Here is a 17,997-nt window from a genome sequence, read left to right as displayed (position 1 = left end):
TCTGCAGAAAATTCCCAGCAGTTGGAAAGGGCAATGCCACTCCCTGGGGAAAACAGGCTGGCCAGCCCCTGTGGCAGGGAGCGTGCCACCTTCAGACAGCCCCCTGCTCTCACTGCACGGCTCTGCCTCCAGTTGGTTGGGCTTCAGCCTGCTTAACTTTGAAGAAAACTCACTTTTCCCCCCCCCCCAACAAACGAACGGTTCTGGGGAAGAGGGGAAGGATTTGAAAGCAAGGCATGAACAGATGGCATGAAATCGCCCCGCCGCGCTGTGTGTGGCACCCGGCAGGCTCGGGGACTCTGCGTGGGGAGCGTGGCGGGCTGGCCACCTTCATCTTCCCTCCCTGCTGCCTGATCTCACGCCTCCTTGTTTATCTGCTTGCTTAATGGATTTGGCTTCAGTCCCCACTCACAGTGATGCACACAAACTGTGGATGAGGCTCCGGTGTCGCAGTCCCACGCACACAGCTGGGGTGGGAAAGTCAGGGAGCAGAGGTCTGGCTCCACCTGAGGCACAGAGCAGCTCCCACAGCTCCCACTCCCTCGCAGTGGAGGGAATGCTGGTGCCTGGGCCCCCCAGCACTCTCCTGCTCCATCGCTCCTGCCACCTCTCAGATGAGGCTGCGCCTGAGCAGGCAGTTCCGCCCCTGGCAGTGGTGGGGCTTTGCCAGTCCCTGGCACAGCTGCTGGAAACCTGGGATCCGCAGGACCCTGCCCAGGGCAGGGCTCATTTTCCAGCGTTATCTGAGCATCGCAGATTGCAGGAATGATCTGGAAGTGTGTAATTGCATTTGCCTCCCTCCTCTGGCTCCCGCTGGGCCTGGCTCTCCGCAGCCGGAGGGCAGCGATGGCCAGCACAGAGCCAGGCCTGGGGCTCTGCATCCCAGCACACACCACAGCCCCTTCCACCTTTTCCTGTGCTCCCAGCAAGATCCTGGCTGATACAGGGCCTTGGGATGCTGCCAGAGGGAGCTGGCCCAGCGCGGGCTGTGCCTGTGCCTGTCCTGACACATGGCTCGGCGTGTCCCAGGTGGGGACGGGGGGCCCGGTGCCTTCCCCAAGCCCTGCAGCCCGCAGCCGTGCCCGTGGGGCCCAGAGCAGCTGGGGTGGGTCTGGGGCGCTCTGTGCCGGCTGCCCCCAGTGAACCCCTGCCAGTGCCGATGGGCGGGGGGCTGGCCCGGCTCCCTGCAGGTCTCCGGGGTGGATGGAGGGCAGCCGTCCAGGGCGGAAGCCTCTGGCTGTGTCCACCCAGGCCTGCACCTCTTCACACAGCACCGTCAGGGCCGAGAGGGCCCCGCTCCCCGGAGAAGGGACGGGATGCAGGCCAGCGCCGAGCTTTCCCACACGGCCCGCGAGCGGCCGGCTGCTCCCCTGCCACTGCTCCCCTCACCCTTGGGGCACCTTCTGCCAGTCCCTGCTGCTGCATTTTGGGGGGGCTCTAGGGCTCACACGAGGCTTTGCACTCTGAGCTAAGTACAGGAACCCTCCTGGGCTGTCCAGCCTTTGGGTCTCTGCTCCCTGGGTGCCATGAGGTCACTTTGGGGTACCCACGCCCCATCTCTGTTCACTTCTGGGAGCCCTCTTCGAGGCCCGTGTCCTCCAGCTCAGGAAAACGCCTCCTTCCAACCCCCTTCCTCGGCTTGGCTCCCAGAGGCTCCTTTGTGTCTCCCCTCTCCTTCCTCTCCTCTTGTGCAGGGCCTTTCTGTGGGGATTATTAACCATGGCTACGGGGCCTTTGTTCAGGAGGGGCCAGGAGCGGGGTGAGGAGCCGGGAGGGTGGAGGAAGGAAGGACAGGAGCGGAAGAGGGGAAGGAAGGTGGGGGGGGGAAAGGAAGGTGACATCTGGATTTCTGTCACGGGGGACTGCGATCCCTGGAGCAGCTGTGTGGGGATGGCTGGGGGATCAGCGGATGCAGAGCAGTGGAAAAGCCCCAAAAAGGAGCTGAGCTGGCAAGGGTCACCCAGCCCAATGCAGAGAGCTCAACATCCTGCCCTGGTGATGGTGGTGCTGACAGAGGACAGAACCAGCACTCCAGGGCTCCAGGACTGCTTTGTGGTGCACAGGGGTGGCAGGGAAGGCTGTGGAGCCGTGCAGCCCTTCCCTTGCTCCCTGCTTAGGAGCCCAACCCTGGTGGTGTGTGGGGCGGATGGACAAGGACAGCTGGAGCACGCCTGGAAGAACCTTACCCAGCTGAGAGCCACTGCCAAGGCACAGGGGGAAGGAGCCCTCTGCCCAGGGCTGGGCTGACACTCGACATCCTGGGGTACAGGAGCCCCGTGGCCCGAGCAGGTGCAGCCCTGGGACAGGGTGTGACAGCCACGTCCTGCCCTCCCTCGCACACGTCCCGCTGGGCTGCTCACGTCCGTGTCCCAGGCTCCTCTCCCAGCCTGGGAGCGCAGCGGGCATGGAGCAAGGGGCAGGATTTGGGGATAGGCGCTGATGGGGCAGCCAAGGGAAGCCAGGAACTATTTATAAACCGGCCTTTTCCTTGGGAGCACTTCCGAGTCCATCTCCCCCCAGCGCCGGCCGGAAAAAGACCGCATTGTGCTGGCGCCGGACGGGACAGGGCCGGGCACTCGCCCACACAATGGGGGAGATAATAGGTCTGGCTATGGGGTCTGGTGGGGGCTGCCCAGGGGATAGTGAGGGGTCCTGGCCATGCTCATCCAGCACAAGCCAATGCCACAGCTCCCCATAGGAGTGGGCAGGAGGAATGGCCCTGCCCTGTGCTCCCCGTCACCTGGCTTTTCCGGCTCCCTGCCAAGGAAGGGAGAAGCCAGGATGGGGACAAAGCATCACTTCACGCACTTGCCTGCAGGGATCTCTTCCTCCCAGCTCTGCCTGGCTTGGGGCTCCCCCAGGACAGCTCATTAGGATCATCTGTGAGAAAGCCTAATGAGAGATTAGCCCCAGGCAGGCCCAGCTTTGGGGGAGCCCCTTTTGCAGGGGATCCCTTTGGAGGCCTTTGGGGAAGGTTCCTCCTGGAGAGGGGTGAGGGCAGCTGAGGGCTGGCTGGGATGAGGCAGCAAGCAGAGCACAGTCCCTGTGTCACATCCCCACACCACTGGCCCCACAGCACTGGGGACACCATGGAGCACCAGGGCCCAGGGGAATGGTGGGGCTGGCCTGGCCAAAGAGGAATTTCTTCTTTCAGGACTTTCCCATGGAAGAAGACTTGCCTTTCCCAGGGCTGTCTGGCCAGGCTCCAGGAGGAGACAGATATCCCAGCTTCCATCGTGGGGAGACACAGAGCCCTCCAGAAACACGGCGAGCAGCCCTTGTGCTCCTCCTCTTGCCCAGGGCTGCAGGGTGAGCAGAGGCAGGGAAGGTTCCGGCTGCTGGGGACACAGGGCTGGGCTCCCTGCAGCTCCCGGTCCCTCCCGAGGGCTCTCCCCAGCAGCCCCCCGCGGGGTACGAGTCGTGGGGGGATTCCATCACCTGCCCCTGCAAGGCCAGAGGAAGAGTGAGCCACAGCATCCTGGAGCGGAGCCTGAGTGGGGCCGGGGGGTTTTCCGGAGCGGATGCAGCCAAATGAGCCATTGTTCCCGCCTGGGCTGCGAGCACTGGGCAGGGGCGTCCTGAGGGGACCCGAGGTAAGGCTGCTGGCAGTGCCCAGCAGGACCGTGCTGCCGCCTTGCCCCGGCTGTCGGGGCTGCCCCACGGCCCTGGATCTGCAGGGGAGGGCACCCTGGGGATGGGCCCCGCTGCTCAGGCAGCTGGGAGCACACTGGGAGCGCTGGAGGGAGTGATGCCAGCAGGACCCACACTCCAGAAATTCCCTCAGGGTGTGCCCAAGGAGCAAGGGAGGCAAGGGAACGTGCTGGCGCTGGGGAAGCCCCCCTGGCACGCTGGGCTCCAGAGAACCCCTCAAGCACTGGGACACCCAGCCCGGGAGTTACTCCCTCTCTCCCGGTGCTTCCAGATAAATCCAGAAGGACTCAGCACCTGCGAGGCAGTGCTGGAGCTGGCGTCCTCTGGCTGCTGTTTTTCTGGGATGCGCGGTGAGCTCAGCAGCGGGAAGGCAGCTCGGAGCCGTGATGCAGCAGCCCCGTGGTCGGGCTCGGTGCCAGCAGCCGGTGCTGCACAGCCCTAGGTCTCCGTGCAGGGCAGAGCTGCAGGAGTCACACACCTCACGGGCTCTGTGCCCTCAGGGTGGGCTCTGGTGGTCCCAGGTAGCAGCAAAGCTTTGTGTGCCCTGTACTCAGTGAGGCTGATGAGGGGAGGGGGCTCACAAGCGGGGTACCCCCTGTCCTGAGCTGCCAGAGCTGCCACGGGCACAGCTGGGAGCGCAGTGGCATCATCCCAGACCTCCATCAAGTGCATGAACAGCTGGGGGGACTGTCCTTGAGAGGAGGGGTCCCACCCACAGCCCAGCTGCCAGGCACCTTGGCAGGGGCCTCCGTGCCCCTGCAGAGCCCCGGGAAGGGTTTCCATCCAAAGCCCCACTCTACTCCAGCCAAATCACTGTCCCGACCTGAACTGCTACCAGGTGTTCCCAGCCCCCTGCACCCCTCCTCGCCCTGTGCTGGGGTGCCTGAGCCCTGTGCCTCTCTCCTGCAGGCCTGGATGCCCTGCAGCTGGACATCCTACTGGAATGGGAGCGGGCACAGCTCCCCTGCATCCCACGGAGCACAGAGAAACTCTGCTACGGAGCCACGACCTCTGAACGCTGCACCCCCAGCCCGGCACGGAGGAGCCCACCGGGGTGCCCCGGGCATGGCAGGGGCTTGGCAGGCACCGGGAGCGGGGAGGGCGAGGCAGGTGCACAGCTGGAGGCAGGGAACGAGTGGAGCACGCCCAGCCCTTGGCTCGGCTCTCTTTTCATTCTCCTGTTTGGTAAAGCAATGAGAAATCCAAACATTACCATAAATGCTGAAAGCATCCTGACTCCGTCACTGGCGTGCACTCCCTGGGGATCCAGGCGCCGGCTGCCACAGGGCTGGCGGGGGCCAGACAGCAGGACAGAGCCCAGGCAAGGACAGACAGACACGGATGTGCCACCCCGGCTCCTGCCCCGCTCAGGGTGTTACAGGGAGGCAGCTGCAGGAAGGTGACCCCAGCTCCCTTTGGAGCCTCGCTGCCCGGGGTGTGGTGCTTCCCTCCTTGGCCCCACACTGGCCGGAGCCTCCTGGGCTGCACACGGCTTTCCCATGGGTCATCACCCACTGCACTTGCCCTCTCCTTCCTTAAAAAGCCTCGGGCTTCAGGGCTGGATTTTCCTGAACTTGTCATCACCATCAAGGCAGCAGGGCTGGACCATCCCCTGGGGCACGGCGGAGCAAGGGCCAGAGGTTTTGACAGCCCCACGCCCTGGCTGGGAGCCAGCAGGGAGGGCAGGACCTGTTCCAGGGCTGTAACCTTGGTCTGAGCCACGGCCATGGCTTTATTTTCGAACCTCCTGCAGGAAACTGCTTGGCCGGGTGACCCTGGGCTGATCCTGAACCAAACAGGCCCTGGGGATCCTGCTGGCAAGTGCACACCTTCCCTGTGCCAGGGCTGAGGCTGGCACAAACTCATCTCATGCACGGACACTGAAGGTGGTGGGTGCCTCCTGCACCGTTTGGAACCAGGATGAGGGGGCTGATATCAAACCCTGTCCATCCCGTGCACTGTGCCTGCCGTGTCCTGGCTCCTGAACCCAATCCCATCACTCCATCCCTTGTCCCAAGTCCCTCTCCAGCTCTCCTGGAGCCCCTTTAGGTACTGGAAGGGGCTCCAAAGTCTCCTCCTTCTTCTCTTTTCCAAGCTGGACACTCCCAGCTCTCCCAGCCTGTCTCCAGAGCAGAGCTGCTGCATCCCCCTAAGCATCCCTGTGCCCTCCTCTGGGAGCGATGGGACAAGGGGGAATGGCTTCCCACTAACAGGGGCAGGGTTAGATGGGACATTGGGAAGAAATTCTTCCCTGTGAGGGTGGTGAGACCCTGGCACAGGTTGCCCAGAGAAGCTGTGGCTGCCCCATCCCTGCAAGCGTCAGAGGCCAGGTTGGACAGGGCTTGGAGCAACGTGGGATAGTGGAAAGTATCCCTGCACCCTGAGCTTTTCGTCTTACCGTAGTGGTCAGGCAGATCCACTTCCACAAAGAGACAGGGAATTACCTCGACATTCTTCGTTCCGCAATTAAAAAACTGCGAAAACCGACGTCGCGCGTGGGGAAGCGGAGCGGTCCGGACTAACGGGAGCTGCTGGCCCTTTAAATGAACGGCAGTAGGCGCGGCCAAGCTCGCGCCGCTGCTGGAAGCCACGCCCCCTCCGCGTCCTGCGAACCGACCAATGGGAAGCGAGTTCAGGCGGAGCCCCCGCCGCTGATTGGCCCCGCGCGCACGGCGGCGGGTGCCAAGATGGCTGCGCCCAGCGCGGAGGGGCCCCGCGGCTGAGCCGCCGTACGGGCCCCGCGGGGACCATGGACGTGCTGTTCGCGCTGCTCCGCGGGCTGCGCCTGCTCGTCGACCTGCTGCTGCTGGTGCTCGACCTCAACTTCTTCCTGGTGTCCTCGCTGGTGTCCGCGCTGCTGTGGCTGCTGGCCGCGGCCTCCAGCCTGCCCGCGGCCGCGGCCGCCGCGGCGCTGGCGTGCTGGGATGCGCTGGTGCTGGTGCGGGGGTGCTGCGGGGCCATGGAGGGCATGCGGGCGGCCGGGCACCTGGTGTCGCACCTGGCGCTGCGGGGCCGCGAGCTGGCGCAGCGCGGGCTGGGCGCCGTGCTGGGCTGCGGGCAGGCGCTGGGCCGGCAGCTGTGCGAGGCGCTGGCCATCGGCACCAGCCTGCTGATGTACCTGGTCAACAGCCTGGTCAACGTGTGTCTCATCGGCACCCAGAACCTCTTCACGCTGCTCGCCGCCCTCTGGGACTCGCTGGCCGGGCCCGTCCTTAGGGTCACGGACCTGCTGGCCGCGTTCCTGGCGCACGTGTCCAGCGGCGCCATCGCCGTGTCCATCCTGCTGTGGTCGCCGTGCCAGATGGCCTTCGAGCTGCTCTGCTCCGCCACCAACCTCTTCATCAGCGTCTTCTTTGTCAATGTCTACGGCCTGGGCTTGCTGCTGCTCATCGTGGTGGTCAGCGCCTTCGTGTTCAACCCCGGGCTGCTGTGGACGGTGACGGGATACCTGCTGGGCTACTTCCACACGCTGCCCTCCTTCCGCCGCCTGCAGCGGGACGTGTGGCGGCTCTACCAGGTGGCCGTGCTGACCCTGGGCGTGGCCATGACCTCCCAGCCCTGGCGCAGGCTGGTGGACTGGAGCCTGCAGGTGACCGACTGGAGCCTGCAGGTGACCAACTGGAGCTGGGGAGGAGGCAGGATGGTGAACCAGGGGAGTGACCAGCGACGGGCTGTGGCTGCCCCCAGAGCCCCGGCCCCCGGCAGGGTGACCCCGGGCCAGCTGCCGGCCGAGCAGGAGGAGCAGCTGGGTGCAGAGCAGGGGCCGCAGCCACGGCCTGCTCTGAGCCGTGCTGGGGCAGGACAACGTCACCAGACATCCAGGGAAGAACCAGGCACGTCCTGGTGGAAAGCTCCGAGGAAGCAGCAGCTGAACGCGACAGCCGGGAATGCTGAGGGAACCCCCGACAACGACCCCTGGGTGCTGCTGAAAGAACAAGAGGAGCGTAAGAAATGTGTCATCTGCCAGGACCAGACCAAGACAGTCCTGCTGCTGCCCTGCAGGCACCTGTGCCTGTGCCAGGAGTGCACAGAAGTGCTCCTGCAGCAGGACATCTACCAGCGCAACTGCCCCCTGTGCCGCCAGATGATCCTGCAGACCCTCAACGTGTACCTGTGAGCCCACGGGGGGCTTGGGCTGTTTTCCCAGGAGGTCAAGGGCACCCCTGTCTGCACTTCCCAGGGCTGCCAGGAGCAGTTTCCAAAGAACTGTGGATGGTGCTGGAAGGGCAGAACACTGTGGGGTGTCTGCTGGTCACATTTGCTGCGTAACTAATTGTAGCTCTTGCTAGCAAGCACATTACTGATCTCTGCAGCAGGCTGGAAGAGTTACCTGTTGTTTTCTTTGACAACTTTTGCTGTTTCAAGGCCTCTTGGTTGCGTTGAGCCTGCAGCAGCCTGAGATCCAAAGCAGAGCACAGAAAACTGCTCTGCTCCCTCCTAGCCAAAGCTGATGGAAAGGTTAAAGGCTGTGTCCTCCTGGGAGTCACAGGGGCTGGTGCAAGGCAAGGGAGGTTTTTCCCCCAAGATTTCACTATGAAACTGCCTGGCAGGCTGCATCCAGGCTTCTGTTTCCTCCTCCCACCATCAAAGGGGAGGAGCTCCCTGGGAAAAGGGAAGAGTGCCCTGTTTGCAAGGCCTGGGGAGAGCAAGGAGCACACTCGAGTTTTTTAGTCTTTGCTGAACCTGGCTCTCAGCTAGACAACAGGGTTACTGGGGTACTTCATCACCCCAGTGGCTTTGCTTTTTGAGGGCTCTCCCTTGCCAGGCCAGCGTGGAGCTGTGATGAACTCGGGCTCCCTGCAGAGCTCAGCGTTGCTGCTGCTTCCACGCATCACCTATGCAAGCCTAGCGAGCACACGTCAGGTTACCTGCACGGGGAGGCTGGGGGGGAGTCACTCCTTCTGCAGGGCTGGTGGTGCTGCTTGGGGATCCCCAGAAGTGGCCATCCAGCCACTGCTCCCAGCCCTGGCAGCAGCAGCAGCCCAGGTCTGAGCCAAGGCTGGAGAATCCAAGCCCCACACATGGCTCAGAGTGCCATGGAACAGGGAGGGTCACTCCAGAGCTTGCTGGCTCCTTCCCAGGCTGGGCTGGCTAGAGGGAAGAACTCTTTGGGAGGAGAGGGAGCACCCCAAAGCTCCTGGGAGCTCGCAGACATTCCAGCTCCAGGCACAGTTTCTGCACATCCATGCTGTGGATCTGCAGTTGTGTGCGTGGAGCAGTACCAGGACCACGGATCTCTTGGATTAGGGCAGGGCTGGACTGTTGTTTTGTCTTCTTATCTGTCACCAATGTAGCTACTTACATTCACAGGCGTCCCCTGAAGTCTGACGAGGGCATCCCATCCTGGCTGGGGGAGGCCTGAGGTGGCTCATCCCAGCTTGGGGAACCAGCACCATTCCAAGAAATTGCTGGGCTACAGGAGGGTCTTGCACTAAAAAGCTTTTCCTTTTCCAGCTGCTTGCCTGAGGTCAGCCACACGCCACAGCCAATTTTGGCTGGAGCCAGACCGGAGAGAGTCTTGACTCTGGACTGCAAGCCAAGAGCTTGAGGGCAGCTGGCATGGTTTTCCTTCTATTTTCCTTCTTGATTAGCAATTTAAGCCAAAACAGAGGCAGCAGAGAGGCCAGGCCGTGCTGGAAGATGCCTCTGAGCTGTAAAGCTGAGCTGTGGCAAGGAACTATCTTCCTGTTGAGAGGCTTTGCTCGGAATAGCACTGCCAGGGCTGGTTGTTCCCACATTTCCTGGGAGCTGGAAGGTTTCCCTGGGTCCAGCCAGGCTCCTGAGCACTAATGGGTGGTGGAAGGGCTGTCAGCTGCTTCCACTTCACTTCAAAGAGATGCAAAGCTCCCCATGGCTCAGCCTCTTGTCCCTGTGCCTCCCCACACACCTCCCTTGTTACTGTTGGCTCTCTCCAGCCACCAACACTTGGGAGCAGCCAAACCCTCGCCAGAGCAGTGAGCGTGACCCCAGGCTCTGGCTTGTCCCAGGCACTTGCAGAGGAGTCAGGGACCTGCACCTGGAGCCACTCAGGAGTGGGATTGTGGCCGTGCTTCTGGCCACAGGCAGCAGCATTCCCTCGGGACCAGCTCGTGGATCAGGGGGTGCAACGTTCCCTCCATGAGTTACAGGGTGGGGGGGGAAAGGAGACCTCCCCAAAACTGCAGTTTGTTCCCTCAACCCCTTTTTTTATTACTATTATTATTATTATTATTATTATAGCAGTCACGCTTGTTTGTTTAGGGCCTGTTTGCTGTTTATAAGAGAAGGCTTTGCCTTAAATTTAACTCTTTGCACTATGGACTAGATACTGAGCAGATTAAAATCTCCTTTACCAAAAGCTGGGTGCTGCCTCGTTCTTGGGAAGGTTTTTAGGGGGGAAAAATGTGTGTTTGTGTCTCCTCTATCCACCCCTGGACTCCAGGGGAAGCCCACAAAGGGTCAACACCACCTGCAAATCCCGGGGTGTTTGCTCCCAGAAAAGCAGTGCTGTGGGATACCCTGCAGCCAGGCTGCTGCACAGGGAAAATCCAGCACCCGGGAGATGAATTTACACCCAAACCCACTCTGGGTGGGCTTTTCAGAGCTGGCAGCCCCCAACTCCTGCTCTGCCAACCCATGGTGAGAGGAGATGGTTGTGGATATGCCACACCAGGGGACAGGGAGGAGGGGCTGGGGTTTCCCAGCGTGTTCCAGGCTGGCAGGAACATGCTGGGACATGTTCATTCCTGTTCCTGCACGTATCTGATGCCTCAGTGTCTTGTGTCAGACTGTCCCCAGCACCGGGCTGGGTTCTGCCTTGCAGAAAGGCTGTGGCAGGCTCAGGGTTGCCGTGAGCAGATGCATTTGCTGCACAAGGAGCTGCTCCCTGGCTCGGATCTGAGCTCCTGGCAGGTTGCTTTGTGCTTTTAAGCACTTTCTGCTTCCCCAGCATCCTTGTAAATTGTTTGGAAAAATGTCTCAGGACCCTGATGGGCAGAGACTCCAGGAGTCCTGGCTTGCCCTGCCCTGGCAGGGCCGTGCCAGCAAAGTGGCTCATTTTAATCAGGATGGAGACCAAGAGAGGGGAGATGGGAGCTGCTGGGAGGCCAGAAAGGGGCCAGATCTGCTCAGGCACGGGGAGGAGGGCAGTGCTGGCAGCCCTGTGGGGACCTGGCTGCACATGGGTGACAACTGGGCAAACTGAGGCACTTCTCTTGCTCCCAGGGTGTGACCTGAGGCTGGCTGGGCACCTGGGGAGGCTGCAGAGGGGGCAGGAGGGTGGGATCAGCAGGGGAATGTCTGCCATGCCCTGCATAGGCAGGATGCTCCCAGCCCAGCCCCCCCAGCAGGGGATGGGAAGGGTGTTTGGCCACCTCAGGCCACTGCGGCCGAGCTTTCCCAGGGAGGACAGGATGTGCAGGACACAGCCCTCCCCCGGGAGCCATCCTGCACACACTTGGCTCCATCTCTGCTCAAGCAGCCAGCAATTGCAGGAGGAAAATGCAACCACCCCCCTGCTAATGGACAAGGTCCGTGAGCCCTGCCTGCCCTGGCAGCGGGTGCTTGGTGCAGGGCTGCGCTGCCTGGGCAGCAGCATCGCTCGCAGACCACTCCAGGGCACGGGATCTGCAGCCCTCGGGGTATCCCCTGCTCCAGAACGTGCTTGGGAGCCTCCCACACGAGCCAAGCGGGCTGCTCTCAGCTCAGCAAAGCGCCAAGACCCTTCCCCAAGGAGGGAGGAGCGCGATGCTGCCGGGTGACCCCAGTTTAGGAGCACTGCGGTGGTCGGCACTGGCAGCCCGCTGAAAGCAGGAGCCCTCAGGCGCTGGGAAAAATCCCTTTGTCAGCCCAGCTGCAACTCCCCCGCCCTAATGAGCGGCTCGTCGCAGCCTGGGGACAAGAGGCACGGTCTGCCTGACAGCAGGGAGCGGGCGGGACAGGCGGGAGCGCAGATGTGGCACAGCAGGAGCGGGGAATGATACCCGGCCGGGAGGGAGGGAGCAGGTGAGGATCAGCAGCGGAACCACAGGGGGCCTTTGGGCTGCTCCCGGCACCAGCTTGGCTCTCTCATTAGCGACCCAGCACTCATCAGCTGCCTGGATGCAGCAGCGATCCCGGTGCCTCGCAGCCTCAGGGACACGGAGGGGCTGAGGCTGGCGGGGACATCGAGGTCAGGCAGCCTAGAGCAGCTTGCCCAGTCCTGGGGACAGTGGGGCTCCCAATATCCCCGTGGAGGGAAACTCTGCTGCCCCTGGGAGCAGCCCGTGCCAGGCTTTGATCAGCACAGAGAAGCTGCCGCCTCCCATCCCTGCTCCTTGGGATGGACTCGAGTTTGGAGGAACAGATCCTTCATCCTCTTGGACACCTCTCCAGCACATGGGATTCTCCCAAGGACATCGCTGAAGGAGTCAGCGTCTGCTCTCCTAAAATCCAGGCTTGTGGTCCTTTTCTTGCTCACTCCACCCCCACATGAGCAAGGACTTTCCCCTCTCCTGCCCATTCCCAGGTTAAAGGGCTCCTTACCAGGTCAGCAGTCCTGAAGATGTCTGGGAGTGTTCCCTGCACCTCGTCAGCGATGAGGCCTCTGAACCTGGGCCATAACCAAACTTTGGGCAGAGCAGGAGCCATCCTGCTGCTGCCAGGAGTCACCAGGACACCCTTCACCTCTGGGGGCATTTCCACGCTCTGGCACCATAAGCACTGTGCAGCTGTAGGGTCTCAGAGATGATCCAGCTGATCTCTTTAATGCCCTCTCTGGTGCCTGCTGACCTCAGATGCCAAGGACACGAGTGCTGCTCTGGAAAGAGGTGCTGACATTTATTTTTGTTTCTAAAAACTCACAAACCAACCACAAAAACCTCAAAAGAAACAACAAAGCAACCCAAATGCTGCCTCTGTCAGCTGTATCACAGCACCTGTGGCCTCAGCCTGGCTCTTATATAGGCTTCTCACTTGCCCTGGCTGAGGGATGCTGGCCCCTCCCTAACCTGGCCTCAGCTGGAACAGGGCCTCCAAGCTCTCCTTGCTCAGGGGGAAGCTGGCAGAGCTCATCAAAAGCAGCTGGAGCTCACTGGAAACCTGTCAAAGTCTCCTGTGGCTCTCCTTCCCTTTCCCTTATCCTTTCCTTTCCCTCTTCCTCATCCTCCCTAGGCAGCAGCAGGCACCCCCACGTTCTCACAGAGCTCCCCCGATCCCAGACAAAGTGTCCACACGACCAAGAGCATCCCATAGGAAGCAGAGCCCAGAAAATGCTGTGCCAAGTGCTGCGGCTGCCTCTGCTGTCCGTGCTCCCCCACATCGTGACAGCGACCAGGGAATGCTCCCAGCCCCCACACACTTCATGCAGAAAATTCCCTTTCCTCCTCCCAGAACAGCCATCGATCTGCTCTGCGGTGTTGTTTGCCCCCTGGGCAGCGCTGCTTACAGAAAAAGCCATCTCCAACCCAAACAGAGGCTTCCGCTGCAACCCAACCCCGGGGCTGGCTGAGGGGCCTGCAGGGTGGCTCCAGCACAGCCCCTTGCACCCCAAAGGGGCCCGAGATGTCACCCCTGCTCCCAGCACCTCCACAGGCCCCCACGAGTTGGGGGTGGCCCAGGCAGGTTGCGCTGATGTGCCCATGGTCCCCGGTCCCGGAGTGGGGGTTTCCCTTGGGGGTGCCGCTGGCCCTGTACAGGGGTGCCCAGGTGTGCCCACGGCTGCTGCAGCTCCCAGGTGAGCAGGGACACGGGGTTTGGGCACAGCCGTAGTCCTGGGGGTCCATCCGGCACGGACGGGGGGCAGGGGGGGATCCGGGGCAGAGGAGGGGTGGCTGCCCAGCTGTGTACGGGGGTCCTGGGCTGGGGAGCGCTGCGAGGTCCCGCTGGCACGGCCAGGAGAAGAGCCGGGCCCAGCTGGCACCCTACGGCCGGGCAGGGCTGCGTCCCAAGCCCTTTAAGGGGGTTCGGCCACTGGCCAAGAGCCCCCTCCCCGGCTGGTCTCCGCAGGGACCTATTTTGGGCAAGGAATGAGGAAGCTCTTCATTCCCCCGCTAAAAATAGAGACCTTTCCCAGCGGCGGGTCACGGCGCTCACACTGGGGCGGGGGGCGGGCACGGGGGGGCTCCGCAAGCCCCGTTCGGGGACGGACGGGCCACCCCCGGGACTCGTGGCTCTGCTCGCCCCGGGCAATCCGCTCCCCGCGGGGTGGCCCTGACAGCATCGGGACCCTCCCATCCAGCGAGAGTCGGTCCTCGAGGGGACCCCGAGGGTGCTCCCGCCGCGCTCCTCGCTCCCGAGCCTTGGGGAGGTGCCGGGGGCTGTCGCAGAGCTGCGCTCGTGGCCCAAGGACGCCAATGCCACCATCTAGCGGCTCCCGCTGGTCCTGCGGGCACATCCCGACGCGGTGGCCCCGGGCCGGTGTCCTCCCCGGCCGGGCTGCGCAGCCCCCGCAGCCCTCGGGGCTCCCGCACCGCCGAGGGTCCCACGGGGGCACAGGCAGGCGGCACACGCGTGGCTGAGCAGCCCTTTATTGAGGGGAGGGATGGGGCAGGACCCGCGGTTCGGGCTCCTGGCCCCGCAGCCCGGCTTGCCCTGCCCCGGGGAGCAGCGGGGAGCGCGCACCGTGGTGCGGAAGAAGAGCGAGCTGCTCAGCAGCGCTGCTCCAGGGTTGCTCCCACGGCACGGGGGACGTTTCTCCGCCCTGAGCAGGGCGGGGGTCCCGGTGCCCCGGCTCCCACCACGCTGGTGGCTGGGAAGGGGCACATGCCCGGCCCCACCCGCAGCCGAGGGCGAGCTCAGGCGAACACGGCGGAGTTCTGCCAGTAGGAGTAGACGAGGAAGCCGGTGAAGGTGCTGTCCGTCTTGACGCTGGCGTAGAAGCCGATGTAGTCCCCCACGCCCACCTGCACCCACACCTCGTCCTCGGGCTCCAGGCGGACCAGGGTGCCCCCCGAGAGCGAGGTGGGCTTGGGCCAGTTGCCGTAGTACTGGAAGAAGGAGGCGATGGAGTGGCCGTTCTTCATGATGTCGAACTGCAGGCTGGTGCGGTACACGGTGGCGTGCACGGCGAAGTAGTACAGGCCGGGCACCTCGCAGGTGAACTTGCCCGTGGTGGGGTCGTAGTGGCCCTGCTCGTTGATGAGCACCACGTCGAAGAGGATAGGCTGGTCAGCCAGGGGAGGGCTGCGGGACTCGGAGCGCTTGGCGCTGAAGGCCGAGCGAGGGGCCACGGCACACTCACCCTGAGCCCCCTTCTCACCGTGCAGCCCGTCCACACCGGGGCTGCCCATCTCCCCGCGGGGACCGGGCACTCCTGGGGCAGGCAGGAGGGGACAGGGTTACCTCTAAGTCACCGACACAGCTCCTCCACCCCTCCTGCCCAATCCCAGTCCCACCAGGGATTCCCTGCCAGGGCCAGGGCATTGCATGGGGAAGCAACACAAATGGGGAGGGCTGGGTGCACGAGGTAATTTAGCTCAGCATCAACAAATCGTTGGAGAAAACTTCAAAGGCTGGGAGAAAGCCCAGCTCAGGAGCCATCGCAGGGATGATGAAACCCTATTCCTGGTGATCTCTCCTAAAGCAGGGCTGGAAGAGAGGGGTGGCATCAGGGATGGGGGCGAATGCAGCTTTGCCAGTGACAGGGAGCTGCTGCCCTTTACAGGAACACAGGGGCACCACAGGCAGGGCCAGAGGGGTGGTGGTGGCATGGGAGGGGCACTTCTGCAGGACCCACTCTCAGTTTGGCAATCTGTGCCAGCATGCAGGACTCCCCCCCTGGCACGAGGGCGTTCCCCATGGGCAGGGAATGGCAGATCCCCCTCCCCAGCTGGGATCTCTCCTAGCTTACCAGGAGGGCCCATCTCGCCCTTCTCCCCTGGCATCCCCGTGGCCCCATCCCGGCCATCTCGTCCGTCTCTGCCTGGCAAACCCTGGCCCCCGTGCAAGCCTGGGGTCCCCGGGATGCCTGGCTGCCCTGAGCACAGCCCAGGGATCTTGTTGTCTTCAATCTGCAAGGACCTGATGATGAGCCCGAGGAGGAAGAGGAGGAAGAGCTGCTTCATCTTGTCCTGGAGGGGCTGGAAGGGGGCAGAGAAGGATCACAGCTCTGGGGACCGCAGTGAAGAGGGTTGGGAGCGCTTGGCAGGGAGTGCCAGGGGGTCAGCAGGGGACATTCCCCTCTTCTCTTCCCTTTACAATTTGGGCTGCTCCCCTCAGCGAGGCCCCAGTGCTGTCTGCACCTGCCACAGCATCCCCGTGGCCTGGGTGCCATCGCACCACCCTGCAGCCCCCGGGACAGCTCAGGATGTGTGTGGGGTGTGGCTGTAGGGCCAGGGACTGTGCCAGTGGCTTTGTTTGTGGCTGGGGGCTCTTTGGGGTGGGCACTGCCCTATCGTGCCCAGCGATGGGGGAACGGGCAGGGGGATTTAGGGCTGTCAGCTGCTGAGCTGTGAGCGTGCCTGGGGTGGGGTTGTTGCCTCTGGGGGGTGCGTGGTGGGGCGGCAGCTCGGGGAACGCGGGGCTGTGCCGTGGCCCTGCCCTTGGCAGCATCCCGGCTGCCGGCGGCTCCGCTCCAGCCCCGGCCGGCTCCCCGGGGCACGGCTGCCCGCGGCTGCAGCATCCCCGGCCGTGCCGGACCACCCCTCCGCCGGGACCACCCCCCTGCCCGGGCTGCCCTCAGCCCTTCTCACAGCAGCGCAACGAGGGCTGAGCCCCAGGGCCAGCGCTGGCCCCCTCCCCGTGGCCTTGACCCAGAAAAGCTGCTCTCTTCCCTCTCCACGACGGCAACAAAGAGGAAAAGGAGGAGAAAAGCGTCTCTCCTCCGCCCAGGCGCCGGAGCCAGGAAGGCAGGGAGTCCCAGCTGCCCCCGGCTGGTTATCCCCACTCACTGTGATCCCGCGGTTCCTGTCCCGGGACCTCGCTGCTCGCCGCTGTGGAAGGGCTGAGGCTCTTCCTGGCCACTTCGCTCTGACGAAGGCCCTAAGAGAGGCAGCCTCTCCACCCCCCCTCCTCCCCACGTCTCTCCTCCCAAACTCCAAAGGAAATCAAGGGCTTTGGGAGCCAAAAGCTACAAGACAAGGGGAAAAAGAAAAATAATCCCATGATGTCGGAAGTGCTGTAAGCAGGGGGAAGGGAGAGCTCTGCAAACAGCCTGGCTGAGGGAGAGGAGGCACAGGCTGTGAACCACCTCAGCTGGGCACGGCTGGGCACGGCTGGGCACGTGGGCAGCAGGATGGAGGGCAGGAAAACAGGGAAAACAGGCAGCAGAGGGAAAGGAAACAAGATAAAAGCTGAGGGAGGGAAATCCAGCAAGGCAGAGAGAGATGGAGGGGCAGAAAGAAGAGGGAGCTCTCAGGCTGTGCGGGTGCCCTGACTGGCAGCAGAGCTGAGGCAAAGGGGATGGCAGAGCACAGCCAGCCTGGCAGTGCCAGCCCTGGGAGCATCCAGGGGAAGCCGCAGGATCCATCTGGGCAGTCCCAGCACGTTGGGCTGAGCGTGCAGGGCAGGTGGAAGCGCAGGCAGAGCAGCGCTGTGCCCGTGCCAGGAGGCAGGGCTGGCCCCAGGGAGTGCGGAGCACGTGGTGAAGCTTTCGAGGCACTTCCAGCTCGCCTTTAACTTGTTCCAGCGCCGGGTGCGTCCAAGGGACACAGTGACACGCTGGCCAGCGGGGCGGGCCTGTGGCTGGGGATGTCCCCATGCCCGGCAGCAGCTGGGACATGCAGGGAGCGAAGGAGCTGGGTGGGCTCAAAGCCCCAGAGCTGGGTGGCAGTGGCAGTGCTGCTCTGGGTACAGGGGCAGAGCCGTGCTGGCATGAGTGGGTCTTGCTCTCAGTGACCCCAGCCAGGCTGGGGACTTCCCCACACGCTCAGGGCAGCGGGAAGCACGGTGGCACTGCTGGCTCTCTCCTCCCTGTGCCTGCAGTGGAGCAGGTGACATTGCTGGCTGATCCTCTCTGACCTGGATGCCCGGGGCCAGGCTGGGTGCTGGCAGGGAGCTGCCCGTCTCCTCTCTCCCAAGGTGTGAAGGGACTGTTGTTTTTGGCCAGCTGGACACTGGTTTGTGGCCACGGGTGTTGCCAGGCCTGTGGCCACCAGGGTGGCCTCCAGCCAGCACAGCCAGCAGGGCCACAGCTCTTGGTGGGGCAGGTGGGTCCCTTCCCTGCACCATGAGGTCACCAACTGGACCCCCTCTGAGACCCATCCATCTCCCTGGGACCCTGCAAGGCCCCAGCCCTGTGAGGGCACAGCCAGCTCTCCCCTGTGCCCCTCCATCCCTGCTCAGATCCCCCACCCCATCCCTGGCTTCCCTCCCTTGGCCCATGCCTCAGTTTCCCCTAGGATCTGGCAGCATCCACACACAGTTCCCTCCCCCCAGACGAGTCACCTGCTC

General features: G+C 63.3%; 2 protein-coding genes across 2 annotated transcripts; one reads left to right on the top strand and one right to left on the bottom strand.

Moving 5' to 3' along the window:
- Positions 1-6,318: 6,318 nt before the first annotated feature.
- On the top strand, positions 6,319-9,988 carry RNF26 (ring finger protein 26). The gene has a single exon (XM_032133845.1). The coding sequence runs from the start codon at positions 6,401-6,403 to the stop codon at positions 7,766-7,768; it is 1,368 nt and encodes a 455-aa protein (XP_031989736.1). The 5' UTR covers positions 6,319-6,400; the 3' UTR covers positions 7,769-9,988.
- A 4,131-nt stretch (positions 9,989-14,119) lies between these two features.
- Positions 14,120-17,871, bottom strand: C1QTNF5 (C1q and TNF related 5). Its single transcript, XM_032133974.1, is given in 5 exon segments — positions 14,120-14,920; positions 15,458-15,686; positions 16,497-16,517; positions 16,520-16,612; positions 16,615-17,871. Coding segments are annotated over 5 exon segments (957 nt in total). The 5' UTR covers positions 16,711-17,871; the 3' UTR covers positions 14,120-14,402.
- Between the last annotated feature and the right edge of the window lie 126 nt (positions 17,872-17,997).

The sequence above is a fragment of the Corvus moneduloides genome, chromosome 25, assembly GCF_009650955.1.
Source record: "Corvus moneduloides isolate bCorMon1 chromosome 25, bCorMon1.pri, whole genome shotgun sequence".
In the NCBI taxonomy this organism is placed as follows: domain Eukaryota; kingdom Metazoa; phylum Chordata; class Aves; order Passeriformes; family Corvidae; genus Corvus; species Corvus moneduloides.
The sequence above is the reverse complement of the archived record's forward strand: the minus strand, read 5'-3'. Positions and strand labels throughout refer to the sequence as shown.

Bases quoted from the DNA above. Each gene is read 5' to 3' on its own strand.
- RNF26 (XM_032133845.1), top strand. From the start codon at position 6,401: ATGGACGTGCTGTTCGCGCTGCTCCGCGGGCTGCGCCTGCTCGTCGAC.